The 18,372-nt window shown below is 35.4% G+C and overlaps 2 protein-coding genes and 1 long non-coding RNA gene across 4 annotated transcripts; 2 read left to right on the forward strand and 1 right to left on the reverse strand.

The window, feature by feature from the left end:
- The first annotated feature begins 322 nt into the window (after positions 1–322).
- Positions 323–3,373, forward strand: LOC146736242 (uncharacterized). Its single transcript, XR_014930918.1, has 3 exons — positions 323–415; positions 3,010–3,102; positions 3,305–3,373. It is a non-coding gene; the product is annotated as an uncharacterized LOC146736242 (long non-coding RNA).
- Positions 3,374–10,302: 6,929 nt separating this feature from the next.
- LOC146736243 (neuralized-like protein 4) lies at positions 10,303–13,284 on the forward strand. 2 transcript variants are annotated; one of them, XM_085504944.1, is made up of 5 exons: positions 10,303–10,537; positions 11,387–11,518; positions 11,621–11,718; positions 11,811–11,958; positions 12,381–13,284. In XM_085504944.1, exons 1-5 carry the CDS (start codon positions 10,503–10,505, stop codon positions 12,583–12,585), a joined length of 618 nt encoding a protein of 205 aa, XP_085361070.1. In that variant the 5' UTR covers positions 10,303–10,502; the 3' UTR covers positions 12,586–13,284. The 2 variants fall into 2 exon arrangements, with proteins under 2 accessions (XP_085361070.1, XP_085361069.1); XM_085504943.1 differs by having other exon boundaries at positions 10,306–10,537; positions 11,374–11,518.
- Positions 13,285–13,427: 143 nt separating this feature from the next.
- Positions 13,428–17,634, reverse strand: LOC144355177 (neuralized-like protein 4). The gene is made up of 4 exons (XM_078010586.2): positions 17,577–17,634; positions 17,319–17,463; positions 16,644–16,741; positions 13,428–16,295 (listed from the first exon to the last, which is right to left on the reverse strand). The coding sequence occupies exons 2-4, from the start codon at positions 17,441–17,443 to the stop codon at positions 16,279–16,281; spliced, it is 240 nt and encodes a 79-aa protein (XP_077866712.2). The 5' UTR covers positions 17,444–17,463; positions 17,577–17,634; the 3' UTR covers positions 13,428–16,278.
- Positions 17,635–18,372: the final 738 nt, after the last annotated feature.

Below are 18,372 nucleotides of genomic sequence, written 5' to 3' on the forward strand. Positions count from 1 at the left end.
GAACAATGACACCGACTAAAGGAGGGATGGATGAAGTGTATTTAGTTTATTGAGGTCATGTCCCTTGATGACCTTTGACCTCATGAGAGATACAATTTGTAGAGTTTAACCATTCTCGCCGCCAGGGTTTATTTCCGCTTCGAGACAAAATATGGATGCTTGTACGACGATGATCTGTAAGCGACCTTTCCACACTCAATGAAGTGTGACCTACTATAATATCAAGAGACCACTACCAAGAAACCTAAAAATAGTACATTCACAAGAATACATGACGAAAGAATGAAGAATTCTGGGAATTATCAAAGAGTACGCTGAGGTCAAGCAAAGTCGTCTTACTTTGGTACAGCACTGTCAGGTGTGGCGAGTCAGAGGTAATTTGTTCCTATTCTACCTCGACAACGTCGGATGATTGGTGAGTATGGTCACATATACAACGAACGCAATCGATCAACATATGGAAATATCTGCTTACAACTCTACCAAGGGGGATTTACATTATAACACGATCTAAATCCAACTTTAAGCCTATAAACGTTCCATTGTTTTTAGTGCCAAACCCCTTTGTTAAGGTAGAAGCCAAGTCATATTTTTTGACAAAATTGATCATAAATCGCACGATATTGTTCATTAGCTTATTATGTACAATCATGAAGCTAATGTCTCATGGTATAATGAAATAGCATTATTTTGTGTGTTGCAGTTATGCTTTTTGATAAACGTGTTGCTATTTTTAGAACAATTCCACAGAACATAATATTAAAGAAAAATTGCATTTTTTGACACTTTTTAAAAACCCTCATTTTTTAAATAATTCAGAACAACAAAAAGTAGACCATCATTAACTATATATGATTTTTTCACCAGGCTAGATTTTGAGATATTGCATAATATCTCTGCCAAAGGAAGCTGTGGTAAAAGTGTTATAATAATGTCAAAATGGCGACTTTCTACTGCTGACCCCCAACTTTTTTTAGGTCAACATCTTAATTTTGCCTTAGAGTACAATTTATTGCCAAATGAATAAATTCTGGGTTTTAAAATTTATGAATAGGCTTCTACCTTAAGGACAACAACAAATATTTCATTGGTATTTGTGAGCTCTTGTGTAATTGGTCAATGTATGGACAGCTCTTCCAATTCTGTTTATACTCCCAGTCAATCTGGGCCCTGTTACGTCCAAAAGCCACTCTCTTGATGGAAATATGTGTTGAAAAGTAATCCATTGTTGTTGCGGTGTACGCAAATCCGTTTTCAAAAATCTAAATACCGGTAATTGCAATCTCATCGGAATTCATTTTCTATTCTTACCCAGAAGCAACACCCAGACCATTCATCAAAACGAGTAGTCTGGGGTATACTAGTGCTTTAAACCATGCCGAGGACTTTCTGTTTGTAATGCTATATGATAAAATAAATCAGACTAACTGTCACGTGAAACCAAATGAAAATCAATCTAAAATAACGTACTAATACCCAATTGATTCTTGATTCATTGACCAGGGAGAAAGAAATGACATTTGCAATAATAATCGTCGAGCAGGTCCGGGCTGTAACGTTCGGTTGAAGAAATAGACAATACAACAGTACTGATTGGACCTACATGAATACTTTGGCTTTTCCCGATTTTCAATATGTCGTACATTATCTTCAGTAATAACTCCGAAAGTGAAGTATGATATCTTCAACAGAACGTAGCCTCACAAAACGATCATCGCTTAAGCAGCATACAATTTTTTGTTGGCTCATTTAAAAAAATACGAACGGTGTCAATATTCAGAACTGCATTTTTTCTGTCTGTGGCGTGCTTCAGAATGATATATCTTGGCCGATCATATTTTGACAAATAACCTGAATGAACAGCACTAATTTTATCCAACCTCCTGCTCACTTCTGCTTTTCAATATTTTTTCTTCACTCGGTTTTGCAACTGCTTATTGAATAGGTTCCACTTTATTTTTCGACCGCGCGAACCCAGAAATATCGCCCGTCTGCTCGCTCGCATTTTAAATACATGGCCGTGGCATCTTTTTTTTTGGGGGGGGTCCTCTGCTCTCTTAGCATTACCTGTAGCACGTAAATGTCTCGATATTTATATTGTTGAAACGAGGTAGCAGACCTAGATTCAAATCAAACACAGTCCCGCTCAATCAACTTGTGTGGAACATTCACGTAACAAGAGGTCATAGTTCAAGTTGCGTTCGCAAACGATACAAAGTATGATGGATTGGAAGTGTCATTCGGAATTAAATAATGGTTAATACTCGTTTAATCCCCGAACATTAGCATAAAAAACAACCATTTCGACAACTCATGTGCCAGTGATCAGTTTTGGACAATGGGTCAATGTTTTTAATAAGCGAATGAGAAAAGAAAGGGATAAAAATATGGTCGTTTTCCGGTCGGAAATTAATTTCGTTGATTAAAATGCGATAAAATCGGCAGATTAGGCGAAATGAATACTGCTGTCCGTTTCTAGATTGACATGAGTCATCAAGTGAGGACATGGTAGGAGTAGGTAGTTCTAGTATACGCCAGGAAGGAGTCCAGCGAGGGAACAGCCAATATCTCTTTTACGGGGAAAACGTGAAATCTCGACAGATGTTTTTGTTCTTACATGTAATATTAGGTTTCGAGGGCTTCAAAAAAGATGATAAATCATCAAAAACGCATGAGTTTAGAGACATACCTATGCAGAAGTTGGTTTGCCAGTACTTAATGCATTTTTAACACAGATGCTACTCTATTGACCTTGGCTGTTTATTTCATGGATCTGGCACTTGAGGTGGCTGATAAGCCGTGTCGAAAACGTGTACAGAATAATGACCATTAAAAAAACAGTTGTAAGCAGATATTTTCATATGAACATTATGATATTAACCACTGCTTTCATCACATGATTGAACTACCCCGCTGTTACGCAATAAAGAATATACAACCAATCGTGTGAGAACTCACATACACGTTATAACTCAGCTTTGAACCGTTAAACCCTGTTTTTTTTTACAGCGATCAATACAGCGAAATAATAAAACAAAATGAATGCAGAATGTCATTATCATAAAAAGTGTGAGCGTTTTTTGCAATCGTTGAATCTTCCACGTAAGTTGAAAAACATAGAAATTATACACAAACTTCGATTATCGAGCCATGTATAAATCAGAACCGATCGAAAAAAATTATATACTTGGTTGAGCTCATTTATATATTTACCAGTATGCAAACATATTTCGAGAATCAGAAAAACCAAAAAAGAACGAGCATTTTATCGCCAGTAAACTGTATTTGCTTTGTTAAATTTTAGCTTTCAGAGGAAGCGATAAATTTGACACCTGTTTCTGTCAAAGTTGTCATCACAAGCGGGAAGATGGAGGAGCGTACCTTAGAGGTACTCCGCCGATGCCTTATCCGCTACCAATAAACTGGGCCAGATTTTCAATAAGGTCAGTGCTCGTTTAGATTGTGACCACACTAATGAATGGGAAGGCCACACAATATGACTCATACCATGATATAGCTTGATTAGAAAACATCCTATCACTACTGTGACTGTGCACAAATTATGTATTCGGAAATACTCAAAACGACCTATTAAAGGCGCCTCTTTGGACATTATAGCTTATGTGACGTCAACACTCAATCGGCAAAATCTTTGACTCAATAATTTGTGTTTTATTTTCTATCCAGATATTTATTTAAAATATGAAAAAAATCAAATAGTTTATTCCTGACGGGTAGTCACAGTAATAATATGGTGCATACGGTATTCCACTCGTTTACGCCATGCATCATTTCGTCAATAGAGGGCGTACTTTACAGGAGAGGTGTATTGGCGTCATTGAAGGTATTTCGAACCACTTTGAATAACTCCCTTGACACAACAAAACCTGAATATTCACTTTTCTCTGAATATCAATTCATTAATAATGAAAATACAGGAAAAAATATAACAAACTATAAAAACTGTAACGTATATAGTAACTTTTTTTTATTATATTCAACATCTAAACAAATAAATTTTCTATATTTTATTACATTGACAATAATTAGCTTGTTGCAAAAGTTGCTGTAATATTCACATCCAATCTCGTTTTTGTACATGCAAAATGATTTTTTACTTACAAATATCTGATTATTATGAGAGACAAATTGTGTTTCATTCTCATTTCTCGCATAATCAACTAGTTTGCTGTGACATTGGGGGCGCTCGTTCTCGTAACTTCGAGTTGTCGGCCGGTTTATAGCAACTTCCCGCGCATAAATTGCATGAAGAGAAGAAGCTGTGGATTGTCCCTCTTAATGACTAATAACTGTTATTTTTTATAATCGTTTACCTAGCAACTGTTATCAGGAACAATGACTCCCCCTTAAAAATAAGTACGCTCTTTTTTCATTAATTTCCTGTTTAGAGTTGAACGTGCTCATAAAGACTGGAATTTTGCATATCATGGCACAAGTTTTGACTTTGTACATGATATATTAAGTAGTTGTCGTCTTCTAATTCCGGGTAAGTCTGTGTAAGAATATACAGAAAAATATTATGAAGTTAGCAAGAGAACACGGTAAAGTATGCACGCAGGCGGTACAGCAGAAGTGCCTTACTGTCAGTCATTGCGACCACGTACTGTCTGAGCACATACTTTGCAGTATACTCGTAATATCCTTTTCATTACACCTCGTCACGTTTCACTGACCGCTTATTGTATCAAACAATAAGTCAGAAGGAGTTTAAGGCTTGCATTAAACCCAGAACTCGATAAAAGTTGACAATTAGTGAAACCGTCTAGCCTGGAACTTCGTTTAAAAAGCTGTCATCGTCTTGGAAATGACAATGCATTTTTAGATGTACCCTATTATTTTGTATGCACCGCTGATGGCACAGTCATTTGCCGTGTAATAACATTGGTAATGTTTACAATTAATAAGCAAATGAGATAATATAGCCCTCTCTAAAGTTCACTTTTGTGGCATTCGTTGCTTAACTTGCCAAGTTATAGTTTCAACGTTAACTGTTCTCAAAACTATACAAATATTACGTAATTTCCAATCTACATATATCTTTGAATTTTTGAATCAACATATATTTAGTTTGTTTTGAATTATCAGATATGCCACCCATGCATGAGAATGCATTTTTTTATATCAGATGAAAGTTCATACCACATATATGTTGCGTAATCACATATAATTTGCGTAATTGTTTATTATTATTCATGCAATGAATATGGTCCAATCTTTTAGGGTGTTCATAAAATGATGGCTTTGTACTTTGTGTAGTATTTTCCTTCTCTTTCAAATATAATGATTTTGTCTGCTTTTTGTTTGTAGCTACTTGCCTTCCTTTTTTCAGTTCTCTTTTATAGTGGATGTTGTTCTCGTTGCTGCTAATTTTGTTTTTTATAATTGAATCTAATAAAAATATCTTTGGTATACAATTGTGCTACAAATATATCAGTCCTAACTAGACTTGGATTACATATTTGTGCAAGGACCTGTATGTCAATTGAGATAATCAAGAGGCAAACCGGATCGAAAACAACACTTAGCAAAAGCCATCTCATAATAGCAGCATGGGGCTTTCATAAATGGCGATTCATATATGATTTACGAGTGAAACCAAACACTGGATCAGAAACATCACTATAAACGGCTTTTGCTAAGTGTTGTTTTCGATCCGGTTGGTATAATACCACCATAAATGTGATCATTTTTGCCAGCACATCGCTAATTTCACTCCATTTACAGATGGTATGATACAACATCAAAAGCGTGGTACGATGCATGGATTGCATTTCAGGTGTGGATACGACCAGGATCTTTTACACTAACAAGGGAAACAATCGGTGCCAGGAACCAGATTGATCCGTACGTGAAAAATAAAGAGCTGGAATGGGCGACTTCTGATAAGTCGGCTGTTATCTTGCGTGGATTACTGGTAAATCTAACTGAAGAGATGTATAGTGAAACTACAATATTTACTGTTAATGGAACTATTTGAACATAGACATTCTCATGAAAATTGCGATTACAACTTGTGAACCTAACTCGATTTGAAGTTGAAAATTGATATTACGTGAAACAGAAATCTGAGCTTACCCTGAAGGACAGACTAATTACTCATTTAATGTGTAATAATTTTATATCAAATGAATCGATTATTTTAAACTAATTACTCACTAAATTTAATTACACTCTCCGACGAGTTTTGCGCCCGAGGTGACAAAATTTCAAATCGGTTGTTCTCGAACTGAATTTGAAATAACATTCTATGTTGGCCTACACGACTTTTGTTGTTCACTCATTCGAGTAATTTTTTTTTTTAACATTAAAAGCGATAAAATTGGAAATTTAGCGATAGTTTGCAATGCTGTTTCAATACGTTTATGAATTCGTTCTGTTGTACATTTGCTATTTTATAATCAGTGTTTGAGTGTTATTCGACGCCAAATGTAAATTTTACGCTTGCTCTTACCTTTTTTAAATCAGATTTATGACACCTTAACCGTGACTTTTAGACAAAGTTGAGTTATAATATACTTTTCATATGACCACGAGAAACGGCGTAGTTGGACTATTACATTGCTTTCCAAGTACTTAAATCAGTTGTTTTCAACATAGTAAGAAAATCAATGAAAAAACAAACAATCAATAATAAACTATGTGTACATGATTACAGAGTCAATTAAGTTTGCCGTTTTTCAACTATTATTAACTGTTGAAACGTAACCATTTCTCTAGAAAGAGTGGTAATCACATGCTTTTTCTGCTCTTTAGTTACCAGGAATCTTGCTATAAGATGACTGAGGAGAGATGGTGTAAGTGGCAGTATAATACGATACATTTGAGTGTAAAACATTGGGATTAAATCTTCACCAGAAAGCTGGATGTTTTTTTTTTTCTGATATTGAATGGAATAGTGCGAAAGGTCATTTTTATATCATCAAGCTGTAATAATAAACCTTTCATTTTGGCGGGATAAAGTAAAAACTGAGAAGAGTAATGCGTTTAATGTTAAATGTGTTTCATTCAATAGAAAATAAATCTCATATAGAAATATACTCCAACAAGCAACTTTAGTCAATGTAGTCTGTGCCTGTAAAAAAATGTTTATTTCAGTGTTGAAATGGAGTAAGACGACTATTGTATATTTGTTATGTTTTAAAGGGGAACTAAATAGAGCCTATTTTGGTGTTTGTATTTATCAAGTTATGTTGTATGTTGTAATGTATATTGATTATAAATTTGATAAAAATAAATAAAAAAAATGATTATCTTCAGAGTTATGATGATTTAAATATGAGAAACCATAAACCTGCGAAGGACTTCCGTTTGCGCCATCTTGCCATAAAAAAAACGCCCTCATGAGGTATAAACAGGTAAGGTAACAAAGCATGATGACGAAATAGTATCTGATTAAATATAAGCAACTTAGGGAGCCATAGCTGGCTGGACTGACGAATTGACTTCTAGTCTAGGTTGTTTCGACTTTTACGTTAATGTTATTTACAAGCATATCAACATACAAACATTATGGATGTCTCGATTGATCAAAACAGGCATTTTGTTTTGTTTTTTGTCTAACTGTCTAATAAATGCTGTTTCCAGTACTGCACTGTGCGGCGTGCAAATTATTCAAAGTATGGATGCTGGAGTATGCAATCTTGAGTTCGTAGGGTGGTGGTGGAAACATTTTCGTCCATGTATTCACGGGGCTGCACTGGCAAATCATGGGACAAGTGTCACAGGAACACCAAGCAGATTGTTCACAGACTTCCGTGTAATTTGAAATAAAACTTTCATCCGAACAAGGGGCATCGTCGACGATATACTCTCATCACTCACACTGGACTGATCTGAATCGTCACAGTATACCGTACTTCCCTGATCTTAAGCCTGGAGGCATGAACACGTAAAGGAAAAGTAAGGGATGAGCTTGTACTCGAGGACCAACTCAGAAAAAATGATTTTGTTTTGGGATTAAACACTGTAACCATCTTGCAAAAAACGAAAAATTATCCAAAAAAAATATTCGTTCACCACGCCGGGCTCGGGAAAATAATACTTATTTTTGAAAAAAAAAATGCGTCATTGATTTGAACGATACTTACAATGAAGAAACAAACATGTTAATAAAAAACACGCACATTTTATTACAATACGATTTACATACCGTCTGAATTTACGGTGAAATAATGGGTTGGGTCTGTGAGGAAACAGTGGACGAAGGCATTTATCATTATTTTCGTTTTGGTATGTTTTCGATCGTACGCAAACTCTCGACGCAAAACAATTTTCCACCATGAGGTTTTTCAGCACGATTTGACCTGGAACAACTTCATTTGACATAACAGGTCATGTCTTTCATTAACCAATCAAAATGATGTGTCGTAATGATGAAATTTTCCGATTATTGACGATGATTTTTTAGCGCAATGCGGAAGTGAATTACCGCAATGTTAAAATGCGATCTGTAGCACTGATTGCAACGAAAAAACGATGATTTTTTCCCTAAAAACTGGCGATTCGCAATTTCCGAAATATAAACGACGGTTATTAGTAACCGTGGGTAAACTGAGTGTGGAGGAAGAATTTAAACACCTTTCTCGGTCGCCAACATGTCTCATCGTTCAAACCCTAGGCCTTTCATGATAGTCTCAAAGTAAACCATGCCCAATAACCAGGTACACGCCTTGACGATCACATTTTTGGCTTTTCGAAGGCTACTACTCAAAGAAATAGGATTATTCCAGAATTGCAACATGATGTTCATCCTGAGTAAATGATAGAATAGAAACGATGCGAATCACGTTGTGTACGTTCGCCATGCACTCTGAACTTGAAATTAATGCGAGTTTTCTCATAAAACTAAAAGCATGAACCAAACTAACATGCCAATCACGATTATTATGAAATGAAACACACCTTTTACACGCATATTTTAAAGAATATCGTCGACGCCCAGTAAAAACACTCTGGGCTTATAATCGTGAATGCCCTCAACTCGATAAATACCAAGTAAAAACATAGGGATGGGCTTCATACTCGGGAGGGGCTTACGATCGGGGAAGTACGGTACTTTAACGCAATTGGGCGTTCACTCTCAGAATATTGTGGTTCAAACGCATAAGGCTCTAACCCAAGTTTTAAAAAGCACATTGTGCATATAAAAGTTGAGTTTATACTAATAGTACACAACGCTTGGCAGCATGAACGGCTATGTACAATGGCGTATACGAGTGCGATCAGATACTAAAACGTCATAGCTTTGAAAAGTACCCGGACGTTAAATATGTTCGTTCGTTAATTATTCCCCTCCATGAATGTCCTCCATGGCAAGCACTTCAAATGCCTATCCAAGCTACAGTTATAATTAAAACAAAATTAAACCACTGCAATATTATTTCGAATACAGTTTAGAATATATACAACTATAAATTAAGGCCGCATTTAGGTTCGCTTTAATAACCTTTGCTTATGAAAATCCCAAAGAACACGTATGCGAATTTCAAGGATTAATATAGTTGCCTTTTTCTTCTCAAAATACTAGACGACCGATTAAAGGACGCCCTCAAATGTTCATAATGCTTTTTATCCTTTGCAGAAAGCGTTTTCCGCAAAAACACCACCCACGGCTACGGTCATTTAACCTACAGTTAAGATATGACAATCCTCCTTCATCGACAGGAAGATCGATGCATAACACCGAAAAACTATATTATATAAAAACATTCAGCAATACCTACATTTTGATATGAGTAAACGAAGTTGAATCAAGTAATGATTAAAGAAATGTGCTTTGATTAAACGTCATTTATTTTCCTGTCATACACAGAGCAATGCCAAATGAACACAATACTATTTTTATACATATTTCTGTGACATCCATAGTTTTGTAAATAAAGTGTGCTGTGAGTTAATTGGAACACTACATACTGTGTTGCGCTGACATTATCACCTTGTTCATGCCAGAACTCATCTGGTAGTATCTATGTGGAATGTGGAAACAAATATTTGACTGGATCCCATACAAAGAAGTTCGCTCAATCTGTTCTACACGTTTTTGTATTTTGGCATTCAGGCAGTACGCGGTCGCATCGACCACGCTGCGCGTCGGCCGATACTTCCACTGTACTGTCTTCGTGCATACTTTTCGGCATCCTCGTAATAACCTCATGTTGTAGTAAATTAGAAATACATCGAACATTGTTAACAATAACAAGAATGTCCGTATGGTATGTGTACGTGTCGAGCTATATACAAATGACATACAAATTGTTTATTTGCTAACTGATAGTTTTGAGGGCGCTGTATGGATAGATGAACTTTTCAGGTATTGTGCAACACGCTAAAATACCTATCCGTACCTAATACGGAATGCCTATCTCTTAATGTGACTTGGTAGGTCTAATTTATACAAAGTTACTTAGGGTTACGAGACTGATAGGGTACAGCTCTGCCTGTAGCACATTTATCATGAACGAGAACTGTGACTACTATAGAAAATGTCGGCGATATATTGCAACACTAAACCTGCCATGTAAGTAATCTGTAATCTATTTAAAAATGAAGCAATTGTTATTGTGCTTTCATTGTCGCTATACTGCCCATTGTGTTTTAATTTTGGCACTACTGGGCATAATACTGTTAATATACCTAATGCATCGTTTGAGACAACCTACTGAGTGTATATAATGTGAAATTACCACTTACCAAATTTAAAATGTCAATAATGACATCCCATATCACCGAGGGAAATGTTTAGATATCAAGAAATAATCTCTCCAGAAACAAGTGTGAAAATTACGGTTCTTACAATTGTATGATATTTTAAACTCTTGTATCTCTTGTACAAATTATTTTTTTTTATTATTTTTTTTATCTTAATGGCCATAAATATAATGAAAATGACATATACTTTTCAAATTTTCAAATATGGATGGCTAAACATAGCGCACTACATAAGCCCCTGTGCGCAAATCGTCGTGTTCTGCTCGTAACGAATACCTGTCCAAATAATACACTTGTGTTTTACCCTCTGTTATGATAATCCAAATTAACTATAAATGCACTGCTTTGTGGCTAGCGTGTACTTTTGGAAAGCTGTCTTACGAACCCACATAACTTTATAACTGTACATCCTCACTACGTAAGCATATTATGGAGGACTAAAATGCGTGCATGAACTTGGAATCTAAATGTTGCTGCTTTAAATTTACACCTGCCAGTTATTGTTTTTAGTGATTATATTGTCTAAATCAAATTAATGTTGATAATTAGAACATTCGACAAAATTATTAGTTTATCACAAATCAAATGTTTAAAATATGAAGGGATAAATTAATATACCGAATAATTACAATTTGTTTCAAACAGCTTCTTTGTTCAGGGACGATACCCGATACAGCATGTGCTACTGTAAAAGTTGCCATGAAAAGAGAAATGACGGAGAAGTATACAAAAGGGGGGCCCCGGAAACTGCTTACGTATTACCCTTGAACTGGGCACGTTTCCCTCTCAGGTATGTACCTTATATCAAAATGAAATAGTTATAATAATTATGAACAATCTCTTGAAATGTTTCCTGTTAAAATGCAAAGTTTTTTTTCTATCTTAATGAAAGAGTTAGACATGTTCCGAAGAATTATCATGTTGCATTCCATGGCACTGATGCAAGTTCTTTGAAGGACATATTGACTTGTGGTCATTTACTTCTACCAGGTAAGAATATGCACTAGGAATGTAATTCGACACCAATATTTTTTATATTTCTTATGAACAAATGTGTATGCTTACTTCGTACTGCATTGCAGGGGACAAGACTTCAGGCGGTAGGATTATTGAAGAAAAATGGGGACATTTCAATGACAAAATCAAGCCTCCAGGTTTCAATACAAAACAAATATTCCTTTCTCCCAGCATTAAATATGCAGGACATTGTACTTATTCAAATATTTGCAGGTATGGCAATATTTTATGCGTGACAATTATATTGCTCAATCGATGGGGTTTACCCGGTTGTTACTTACAACGCCAATGTCAAATTGTGATACAAAACGTGGTTTGGTGATGAGTTTATTACATGTTATTTTTCAATTTTTCAATCAGGTATTCAGTTATATATATTAATTTCTATAACTTTGGCTCAGATATGCCTAATAACGCGCGTATGAGGATGACACCGAGTACGTATTAAACATATAAACTATTAAAAAATCATGCAAAATAAATGTTTAACGATTTGAATCTAGGCACTTTCAAATAATTAATAATACTTACAAATTGGGAAACATTTATATTCAGATCAATGATGCTTCCACATTATTTAATGCGATCAGAAATTTATGTTAGCTATGTCACTTTTCTTTATTGTTTATTTACAGGTGGCATGACCGAAAATCCGACACTTGGCATAACGCACAAGTTGCTTTACAGGTTTGGATTAGACCTGGATCATACAGTGTGAATGGCCACACAGTCAGTGTACGTTATATGATTGATAAGCACGTCCCAAATAATAAATTAGAATGGTCCACTATTGACAGGTCTGCTATTGTCATGTATGGCTTGTTGATACGTTTAAACTAGAGCTTTACTCATTATTGATCTTTGTAAATAGCTACCGTTAAAAGCAAAAAAACGCTTTTTATAGTGCCTTTATAGTCCTCTTTATTAATGAAATGACAAATCAGTCCTAAGTGTAACATGAAATAATTATTTTGTATATTGTACATATTCATTTTATCATTAACAACTGAATCGAAGCATGTTATTTTATTGTTAGAACAAAATGAGAACAGAGAATTTGTGCATATGTTTGTATATATTGATATGGCATGTTATAACTTTTGCATATACAAAAATAGAATTTTTATTTTTTATTTTTGAGGTCGGTAAACATTAAAAAATGCGGGTTAAGTGACGTAGCCATATACAACCACACAACAAATACTAGTAGCTAGGATACAGCCTGTCAATAGCCACTTTAAGATGTCGATAACAGTACTGGACAATGACGACCCAGTCTTTTGAATGTGGTGACCTACTGGCAGTGAATTCTAAAAATAGTTTGTGGTCTTTGTATGGTGGAGAATAATAAAATAGGCTGTTTGCTTGGATATGCATATCCTGTTTCGTATCCTCCTCAACATGTTTACGGCTTATTTGGATATTTACTTGTGTCGCCGTAAACCTTTCGCCGAAAAAGAGGTGAATGATTTCATATGAATCTATGTTGAAATACTATTTCATAAACAATAAATACTAACATTTTTTAATAATGCAGAACTCTCATGTTTACTCATTAAATAATTTATGATACGTTTCACCGTATGTGACTGGAATTTAGATATATGGGATAAAGAAAGCTAATTATTGAGAATTGTTTCACACATTTGTATTTCGGAACTGTATTACACTACACATGGAAATTCATTCTTATTATTCAAAGTATTTATTGTGAAAAAATAAAATTACCACGCATGTGTCAAATGACCTGGATGTAGGATGGCACCAGTGTTGTTGAAACGCCTTTCCGTATTACAAATTTGCAGTTCATTATCAAATTGCAATAGTTCTTGGGAGTTGCCCTGCCAGTCATGGCGGCTTAGATTATAAATGTGTACATACAATCTCTACATGGAATATAAATCTTGCTATCTGATTGGTAGAAACGGCCAGTAATGAAAACAAGCCATGCATGGCACAGACTCTGTTTGTTTACAGTAATATAGTTTGAACATAAACATGTCAGAGATATGAATCCATAAGCTGCTGCTTTATTTTGATGTTTTTTAACATTAAAGGGATTGACATTCAGTCATCTTGTATCTGGTAGTCGAATGAGTACTTGTCTATATGGCCATCAGTCGGCCATTTTTCACATCTGTATATCTATGACATGATGTATGATGAATATATCAAATTTGAACATAATCAGTAAAAGCAAGTCAGAGATATGGAACTGGAGCCACATTCAATAAAACAAAATGGCCACCAGTCAGCCATTTTGAATCTGATCTGAAAAACAAAATGACGTGAATCACGGTCCTATAATGTTCAATGTATGTACCATATTTGAATGTAATCGGTCCAGGCTTGTCCAAGATATAGACGCACACACACAAGCACTCAGGCACGCATGCACGCACAGAGATCTATCCATAATTCCACATTTTCGAACTGCGCCCAAACAGGGACTAATAAATCACGCCATCTCAGATGATATGTATAGTGTAAACATTGAAATAAGACCAAACGAAGACAACCACATATATTCACGTATCGAATTAGTGAATTTTCTATGATAATCAGACTTTATACTGTTATTCATACTGTGAAAAATGTGAAGACCATAGTGAAATTGAACAACAACCTATAACATGTATACACACTTTTGTATTGGCTTTTCCCTTTCATCACTTTCAAAAATCATCAGACCTTGAACAATGATGTTTGTATTCGCATATCCCGTTTCGTATCCTATTCAACATGTTTACCACCAATGTATATATTTAGTTGTGACGCCATTCCCGCTGCTTCACAAAACCCCTGTACAAACAATGGGCTCAATATAATAACAAACTAATACGGCTCTAATCATGGTTAAAATGACGGTTGGCAACGCCTATATTAATGCAACAAAGTAGTGTGACAGCGAATTATTGCAAGTACATCGCAGTTTACGTCGGAATGTATCTAATAACTGATCACAAAAAAACGCCAAATGTCTTGCTCTAATTCGCAGTAAATAAATATATGCAGCACAATCTCACTGTGACATCAAACATAGTTTCGAGGGTACACGACATATTGACTAACAAACTGTTTCGTTCTTGTCTGATTACACATAACGTCAATCTAAATATCGTATGTACGTATTATACAAAGTATCCATGATGTACATAATGTCAATACACACGCAGAAGTAACAGAGCGCTATTTAGTCAATTATTAACATACGATCGTTAAAGGGGAGGGGTCGTACGTCACCTGCCCACGCCCGGGAATCCAAAACGAAGATAACAACGCGTGCTAAAAACGCAAAGACTTATGGGTAGATGCATGTTTGTGAACAATGACACGCTATGGCCATGTGATGCATGTGCAGGTGACGACTCCCCCTTAAAGCTGCCAGTGGATGTCGATGAAAGCACTCGAAATGGTAACCCAGTATTGTGAATGTAGTGACGTTTCAGCAATAAATTCAAAACCTTGTGTGTAGTCATTGTATACAACATATAATTGATGCTTGACGTAGTTTGCCTGAGGATACATATCCGGCTAGTATCCTTCTCAGCATGTTTACAACTTATGTCATAGCTAGTTGTGGCGCCGTTCGCTTTGATCCCTTCACTGTTGCTCTATGAAATGAAATTATGTTGAAATTGTATTTCATAGAATAGAAAATCAACAATCTTTGACAATATGTATATGACCAAATTTGGCACTGAACCAATTTAAAAACACTATGTTCTAAAATTAAAGATATATATCAGTAGTTTATCTAAACATACAAAAACAAAAACACTGTAGTGAGTTTTTAGACTTTGCAATTACTAAATCAACAATTAAGTGATCATTAACCTGTACAGAATGATCAGTAGTGCATAGGTTGCAATTTTGGATTCATGCAAGTTTTCTACAATACACAATACCCAGCTCCATTTGTTCAGCAGCCGCATATTAGCAAAATTGATTGATCACCTGACCAACACAATTATCTTATTATTCACACTATCTTACTAATTATACAAATAGTTTGGGTTGTTCAAAAAAGGAAAACAGAGGGAGGAGAGATGAGCTGCTTATCAAAGTCAGTAAAAGTACTTGTCACTGTCGACCTACTCTAACCTTTGTTCAGCGGTCTCAGGCTAGAAGTAAAAATAATGAATGGTCATTTTAAGTACGTCTAACAAATAATTATATATGGTTGCATATCCTGTATTTGCCTACACATTATAAGTGGTTAGTAATTGCTAGTTTTGATTTTTTAATCAACATTCCACGTATCCCCATTATTTTGACGTTACTACTGTCGTTCACATCTCAACTCAGTATTTTTTCATTTTTCATATAACATAAACTAAACCATTTAGCTAATTTTCACCAGTAATCCATATGGTATAACGCTCAATCTATTCGGCGTTGACCACTCCAATGTGTCATCACTGAGGAATGGGTCGATTCCATACGCCCCAGCCAGAGTTAGTCTTCCTACTGCATAGCTGAATGGGCGAATCCATACTTGTATCGCTACACTCGCGTTGTATACCCAGCGACTTATAAAATCGTATCATCTTATGCAGGAATGTGCGTTGACAAATTATGAAAAGAAAAATAAATATGTTACAACTTATAGTGAATTGTTGGTGAGAAATAAATTATTCAATTGTCTGATTTAGATCGCTTAACATGGGTTTGCATGAATCCCCATTGATTCATTCATTCAACCATTCATTTATTTGAATTTACAATTTTACCGAAGGGAGTGGTGTCACCTGTAACAAAGGGCGGTTATATAGGTTATTTAGATTGTACACGATACTACATAAACACAAGTTCCAACTGGTTTTGCAGATCAAATTAAAGCAATGAATCGATATTAATACGTATTTTATTACTGTAATTATATTTTCTCTACCTACCTGGTATGAGAAGCTGATGGGTAAGTAGTATATCTTTGAGGTTTTCAGATTTGGTACCGTGATATGCTACATGATACTGGGGATAAGCATTCCGAACTCTAAAATGTAATATCAAATGAATTACTCAGATATATGTTAATTTATGCAATGGGTGTAGGACTATATTGTGGCATACGAACTAATGTTTTTTCGGGACAAAAACAGGTCATAAAACAGAGCAGAAGAGCAATTGCCAGATTTCAAGCTATAAACTAGTGACAGAGTTATATGTTGTTGAAATCCCAGACAACCCACTACCTGTAGTATTGGCATTGTATATTGCATTTATAAAAGAATCTGCTATTTTCTCGAAAGATTCGACATAAAAAATCGATAAATGGAAAAAAATACGTGGAAAAGATTTTTGACTGTAATTTGAATTTATTACAGTCAAATGCCATCATGTTTTTTAAAGTCTGTTATATCGCCTTTTGAATTTCGAAAGATTATATTTAATTCAAAACATAGTACTTCAATATGAAGATTCACATAAGCACGCCGTGGTTTAATTGTATAGAATTGTATAAGCGATCAACGCTTAGCAGCAGTATTAATAATTTGAATTTTACGACAGTGGGAATTATAGTCTGTTCAAATGCCATAAAGCATAAGTTTGAATGCAATCAGCTCACTTACTTCAGGGGAAAGCGAACCCATCCAATTGGTAGTGCATATACTTTCGATGGTGTTCCTCTTTCGTAGTACATAGCGTCTCCTTGCACTTCATGGCAATGCACACAGTAACACATATCATATTCCATACATGGCCACAATTTACTAGCTGTGAAAAAAAGACAATAATGCAATACCATATTTCTACACTTATATTTAGGTAGATTTGGCGATTTAAGCATGTACGTGATTGTTAAATATGAATATGTAATGCAGACAAACCTGGTAGGCGAAGTGAATTTAGATAGCGTTGACATATTTAGTAATAACCGCAGTATGTGTTAATATTTACTTTTGGTGTTAAAGAAAGCGACATATTCCAGTACGGATTGGCCATTTGTACAATACAATGTTGCATAGATGAAACACAAAAGGCAATTGTTTTCTGTGATCTACTCAAACGTAAGTTTATATATACCGGTACGTGACAACGCGTTTATTATGCTATAGTTCGCGAATGGCAACAACTCCCCGGGCATCATGACCACACCAAAGAGGTCGCTTATAAAGTATGATGCCTTACTCAACTCTCTGTCCATTTCACCCAGCATACGTTACCTTCCAGTGAAGGGGATAGGGAACTCGGATTATAACTATTAAATTATTGTTCACATGTTTTGTTTAAGAATTCCGCTTTTGTCCCTTTAAAATTATGACTTGTGTATCAAATTTCGGTTCATAAAACGCACTTAGTGGGGCATTCACTTTACTGTCTACTTTTACCTGCATTGTTTGCCAATAGTCACTCAAGACATATCCCTAAGTACGTCCGGGTTCATTGTTATTGAGAGCTCAGTGGGACGGTCCCGGTTTTAGGGGATATTCAAACTTCATCACGTGACCAACACAATTATCTTATTAGTCACACTATAATACTAATTGTACAAATAGTTTGGGTTGTGGGGTTGTTTAAAAATGAAAACAGAAGGGAGAGATGAGCTGCTGCTCAAAGTCAGAAGGGAACTGGTCACTGTCGACCTACTCTGACCTTTGTTTAGTGGCCCCAGGCTAGAAATAA

The sequence above is a fragment of the Saccoglossus kowalevskii genome, chromosome 11 (genome assembly GCF_978046115.1).
Source record: "Saccoglossus kowalevskii chromosome 11, keSacKowa6.1, whole genome shotgun sequence".
In the NCBI taxonomy this organism is placed as follows: domain Eukaryota; kingdom Metazoa; phylum Hemichordata; class Enteropneusta; family Harrimaniidae; genus Saccoglossus; species Saccoglossus kowalevskii.

What these genes read in the sequence shown, in the direction of transcription:
- LOC146736243 (XM_085504943.1), top strand. Translation starts at nt 10,474, where the DNA reads ATGAACGAGAACTGTGACTACTATAGAAAATGTCGGCGATATATTGCA. An exon ending in TGCAACACTAAACCTGCCAT is followed by an intron (nt 10,538 to 11,373) that starts GTAAGTAATCTG and finishes TGTTTCAAACAG; the next exon opens with CTTCTTTGTTCAGGGACGAT. An exon ending in TGGTCATTTACTTCTACCAG is followed by an intron (nt 11,719 to 11,810) that starts GTAAGAATATGC and finishes ACTGCATTGCAG; the next exon opens with GGGACAAGACTTCAGGCGGT.
- LOC144355177 (XM_078010586.2), bottom strand. Translation starts at nt 17,443, where the DNA reads ATGGAATATGATATGTGTTACTGTGTGCATTGCCATGAAGTGCAAGGA. An exon ending in TGGGTTCGCTTTCCCCTGAA is followed by an intron (nt 16,742 to 17,318) that starts GTAAGTGAGCTG and finishes ATTACATTTTAG; the next exon opens with AGTTCGGAATGCTTATCCCC.